This window comes from Myotis davidii, unplaced genomic scaffold (genome assembly GCF_000327345.1).
Source record: "Myotis davidii unplaced genomic scaffold, ASM32734v1 scaffold1055, whole genome shotgun sequence".
Taxonomy (NCBI): domain Eukaryota; kingdom Metazoa; phylum Chordata; class Mammalia; order Chiroptera; family Vespertilionidae; genus Myotis; species Myotis davidii.
The window spans coordinates 1005846-1010876 of NW_006286477.1; the positions used below are offsets into that span (position 1 = coordinate 1005846).

The 5031-nt window shown below is 64.1% G+C and overlaps 1 protein-coding gene across 1 annotated transcript in view; it reads left to right on the top strand.

The window, feature by feature from the left end:
- HTRA1 (HtrA serine peptidase 1) overlaps positions 1-5031 on the top strand; it is a 71215-nt gene that overhangs the window by 60961 nt on the left and 5223 nt on the right. Inside the window, exons 3-6 of the mRNA XM_015560162.1 lie at positions 3-122; positions 1269-1301; positions 2499-2613; positions 3210-3267. Of these exons, the coding sequence (XP_015415648.1) occupies positions 3-122; positions 1269-1301; positions 2499-2613; positions 3210-3267 (326 nt within the window). The remainder of the gene's footprint in view (positions 1-2; positions 123-1268; positions 1302-2498; positions 2614-3209; positions 3268-5031) is intronic.

The window sequence follows — 5031 nt, forward strand, 5'->3', positions numbered from 1 at the left end:
GCCCGTTCTCCCTGCAGAACACGGTCACCACCGGCATCGTCAGCACCACGCAGCGCGGCGGCAAGGAGCTGGGGCTGCGCAACTCGGACATGGACTACATCCAGACGGACGCCATCATCAACGTGAGCCGGCCGCGGGCCCTGCGGGTCGGGGGTCAGGCTTGGGAACCAGGGGGCGGTCTGAGCCCCCAGGCGCCCTGCAAGGGTTTCCCAGGAGCAGGAGGCTCGACCCTTAGCCACCGGCAGGGACTGCTGGGAAGGGGACTTTATTTATTTTTATTTTCTTAAATATGTTTTTATTGATGTCAGAGCGGAAGGGAGAGGGAGAGAAGCATCACTGATGAGAGAGAATCATGGATCGGCTGCCTCCTGCACGCCCCCCACTGGGGATGGAGCCCGAAACCCGGGCCTGCGCCCTGACCAGGAATCGAACCCTGACCTCCTGGTTCATAGGTCGACGCTCAACCCCTGAGCCATGCCGGCCGGGCTGCAGGGGGCTTTAGATCGGCCAAGCTCTGTAGCCAGAGGTCCCCCTTCCCCCGGCATAGACCCTGCAGTGCCCGGGGGCAGGGGAGGGGGCTCACCGTGCTGCGGGGTGCACCTGAGCGGTACCCCTGCCCTAGTCGGTGTCTGATGAGGACGGGGCTGCTCCTCACTCTCACGTGTGGAATCTTTTCTAAATCACATTCCCCGCCTCCTGTGTCTCCCCGAAGGGCTGACGTTTGTAGAAGCCACGTCCCCCCACATCTGTGTGTGAATAAGGAGCCCCCACATCTGTGTGTGAATAAGGAGCACCCACATCTGTGTGTGAATAATAAGGAGCCCCCACATCTGTGTGTGAATAAGGAGCCCCCACATCTGTGTGTGAATAAGGAGCCCCCACATCTGTGTGTGAATAAGGAAGGCAGTGTGTTTCCGGCCTGGCTGCCTCTTGGGTTCCTTCCCAAGCTCCCTCCCGCTCTGCACGGAGCAACGGGACTAGAACTCGCCGGGCGGGGTTCAGGGGTCCCACAGCCGGGGCTGTGCAGGCTGAGACCTGGAGGGAAGGTTGTGTGGGTGTCGTAGGGAGTTCAGAGTCAGCCTCTGAGCTTCCAGGGAACAGTCCCGATTTTGGCGAATCTAAAACTCCCCGGAAATGGCTCAGGCCCCTCTTTCCCAGCAGAACCCCAGGGCGACAGGCACAGGCGACAGCAGCCTCACTCAGGCGCCTGTGGGCAGGGAGGGAGGGGGGCCTCGGGGACGCTCTGACCCTCCTGTGTTTGCTTGCAGTATGGGAACTCGGGCGGCCCCCTGGTGAACCTGGTAAGGCCTTCGGTTTCCAGCGTCGTGGTTTGCGCTTTCCTTCTCGACACGATCCTGCCTCGTTCTCCGCTCACCCCTCATTCACCGCTCACTCCTCCAGGGGTCACCCTCACCCCACATTCACCGCTCACCCCTCACTCCAGGGGTCCCTGCTCACCCCTCACTCCAGGGGTCACCCCTCACCCCTCATTCACCGCTCACCCCTCACTCCAGGGGTCACTGCTCACCCCTCACTCCAGCGGTCACCCCTCACCCCACATTCACCGCTCACCCCTCACTCCAGGGGTCACCGCTCACCCCTCACTCACCGCTCACCCCTCACTCCAGGGGTCACTGCTCACCCCTCACTCCAGGGGCCACCCCTCACCCCTCATTCACCGCTCACCCCTCACTCCAGGGGTCACTGCTCACCCCTCACTCCAGGGGCCACCCCTCACCCCTCATTCACCGCTCACCCCTCACTCCAGGGGTCACCCCTCGGTCACCGCTCACTCCTCACTCCAGGGGTCACTGCTCACCCCTCACTCACAGGAGTCACCGCTCACCCCTCACTCACAGGTGAGGCCGGGGCTGGGGGCTGACCTCCCCGGCTGCGGGAAGAGGCAGGGAGGGGTGTGTGTGTGCTCTGGGCCGGCTCCCCATTCCAGCCCGAGGTGAACAACCCCTAACGATGGTGCGGGAACAATGGTCGCCCGGCGTGAGGGGGCCTGTTACCCCAGGGCCCTGGCCAGGCGTTGGCTCGACGGCGGCTCACCTGGCATCAGAGCGCCCTGTAATGGCCTCTCCCATGACCTAAGCGAGGGGAGACCAGCCCGGAAGTGAGGCCACGGTGCCCCTCACCCCCGCCCCCGTCGGCCCCAAGGCTGCTGCCTGAGCTGCATTTTCTGGAAACGGGGGGCCAGCCCACCCTCCCGCCAGCGGGCACCTGAGGGGACTGGCCACGGAGAAGAGGGGTGTGGACGCACTCGGCGCTCTGAGGGTTATGTGTCCCGACACTGCACCTGGGGCGGTTTTCACGGCCGGTGGTCCCCGAGGGGGGCCGAGTATGCAGGTCCCCTTGCTGAGCGAGGCTCCGCTGCCCGATGACGCCTGCCCCCACCCCCAGGGCCCGGAGCCCCTCCTGCCAGCCCCCCATCCACCGAGAGCATCTTCAGGGGAACCTGTGGGCCCGGGGGCCATTTCTGTCTTGCCTTTCAGGATGGCGAAGTGATTGGCATCAACACCCTGAAAGTGACGGCCGGCATCGCCTTTGCGATCCCATCGGACAAGATTAAAAAGTTCCTAACGGAGTCCCATGACCGACAGGCCAAAGGTGACGCGAGCGGACGGCCGGGGTGGGGGGCGTGGTGCAGGCCTGAGGCGCTGCTCCCCGGGACCCGGGACCCAGCAGGGACGGGACCCCGAGGACCCCAGCGCTGTTACTCAGGACGGGACGGGGCGCGTGTCCTGAGCCCCGGGATTCGATCGCAGAGATTTTTGGTCGCGGCCCAAGGCCCATGAGCATCCGTGAGGGTGACGGGTGCCAGCCGGATCCCAGGGGACCCGCCCCCCCATGCAGCTCCTCACTCACGTGTGTCCTGTGAGACCTTGGCCCCGCTGGTGGGATTTAGTCCCATTTCTGCTGAGATTGGGGGGTCATTCATCCACAAATGTCGGGGGGCCCATCGGCTCAGGCCCAGCGGGGGATCCTGAAGGTGTGATGTTCACCTTCCACCTGGGCGGGAGGCGGACGGGAAACAAACCAACCATGCGATTCTGATGGCAACAGGGCTTCCCGGAAAATGAGGCAGGAGCCGGGCTAGGGAGTGAGGGGCAGGGCAGCGGGGAGACCACGAGTCCGGCGGACGGGGGCGGGGAGGGCTGATCGAGCCGTCCCCTGGGCTGACGCGCTGTCCCCGCTGTCCCCAGGCAAAGCCGTCACCAAGAAGAAGTACATCGGCATCCGCATGCTCTCGCTCACGTCCAGGTGGGTCCCGGGAGGTGTGTGTCTTGCATGTAAGGAACGGAGCCTCAGACGTGCTCGCCGGCGCCCCCGCAGGAGGGGCTCACGCTGCCGACGAGGCCCCGCCTCTGGTGGGACGTGTGTCGCCTGAGGAGAGAGGGGGGGCCGTTCTCCTGGGCCCTCGTTTTATTTTTATGTTTTAAAAATATGTTTTTATTGATGTCAGGGAGGAAGGGAGAGGGAGAGAGAGAAACATCCATGATGAGAGAGAATCACGGACCGGCTGCCTTCTGCAGGCCCCCCACTGGGGATGGAGCCCGCACCCCGGGCCTGCGCCCCGACCGGGAATCGCACCCTGACCTCCTGGTTCATAGGTCGACGCTCAGCCACCGAGCCACGCCGGCCGGATGACCCCTCCTTTCACCTTTCAGTTGGTTTCTCTGTCTGAGCGGGTCCTTCCTTCTGGAAAGTTCCACCTTGTTTTGCAGGCAGCCTGGATGGCGGGCGCCGGTCACTCCCACAGGCCGGGCCGCCACCCACATTCCATTCCGGGAGGGCCCAGGTGCCCTCCGCCCGGCGCCCTGCCGCCAGCTCCCCGTGGCTGTGGCTCTGGAATGCGGGCAGCCCTCGCCCGAGGCGTGTTTTCCCGGAGCCGGAAGAGGTCGGGGCACGTGGCCGCCCGGCCCATGACAGGCCGGGGTTTGCCTCCCTCGGTGACAAGGTCTGACGTCATCGCGTGCGTCCCCGTGACCAGGGGTGTGGCTGACGCTGGGTCAGTGCGTATGAGCGCCAATATGTTCCTGCTGGAACTGGCTCACGGTTGGTTGTGAGCCCGTGTTGTAGGTGAGATGCGTGTTACGGAGGCCGGTCCCTTCTCAGCCACGACGAACGGTGGACCCGTCCGGCCTCGCCCGCGGGGAGCAGGCATGAGCCGGCCGCCTCCGGGGTTCTGGCCGGGCTCTGCTGCTTCCCGCCGGCGTGTGGCTTTGGGACGAGCTGGCCTCGGTTTCCTGCTGTCGGGGTGAGGCAGCTGCAGGCACCGAGTGGAGGGGTGAGGGCCGAGTGACTCAGTGGGTGTCGAGGCTGGGACGTGGGCGGCACTGATCTGGCCGCGGTGACGCCAGCCGCCACGTGTCTCCTGCCCGCGCTGTGCCAGGCACGGCCTCGTGCTGCAGCCAGAGGGCCCCACCTGCCTCCCGACCACCGTGTCCAAGGGGCAGGGCATCGTCGTCCCTGTTTCGCATTTGAGCGAGTGAGGCCCAGACCGCACAGTGAGCAAGTGGCAGGGCAAGGCTCCCAGCCAGCCGACCGCATACCATACTGACTCCTCCAGTGGCAGCTGCTGCCAATTCATGACTCAAATCAGTGGAGCCCGGCCGGGGGGCTCAGTGGGTGGAGCATTGACCTAGGAACCAGGAGGTCACAGTTAGATTCCGATCAGGGGCACAGGCCCAGGTGGTGGGCTTGATCCCCAGAAGGGGGCGTGCAGGAGGCGGCCGATCCATGAGTCTCTCTCATTGATGTTTCTCTCTCTCTCTCTCTCTCCCTCTCCCTCCCTCTCTGACATCAGTAATAAGAAAAGAAAATAAATAAAGTAAATACGATTGACGGACTGATGAAACTCTCTTGCTGTTTGTTACCCAGTAAATCTTTGCGTCTTGTAGACGGGCGGCTGGGAGCAGAGCCAGAACTCCCGGGGTTTTATGTTAGAATTGGGGATGGAGGAGGAGGCTGGAGCGGAGGTTTTGGGGGGCTGTGGGGAGGGGGGCGGTGTCGCTCGCTTATGAG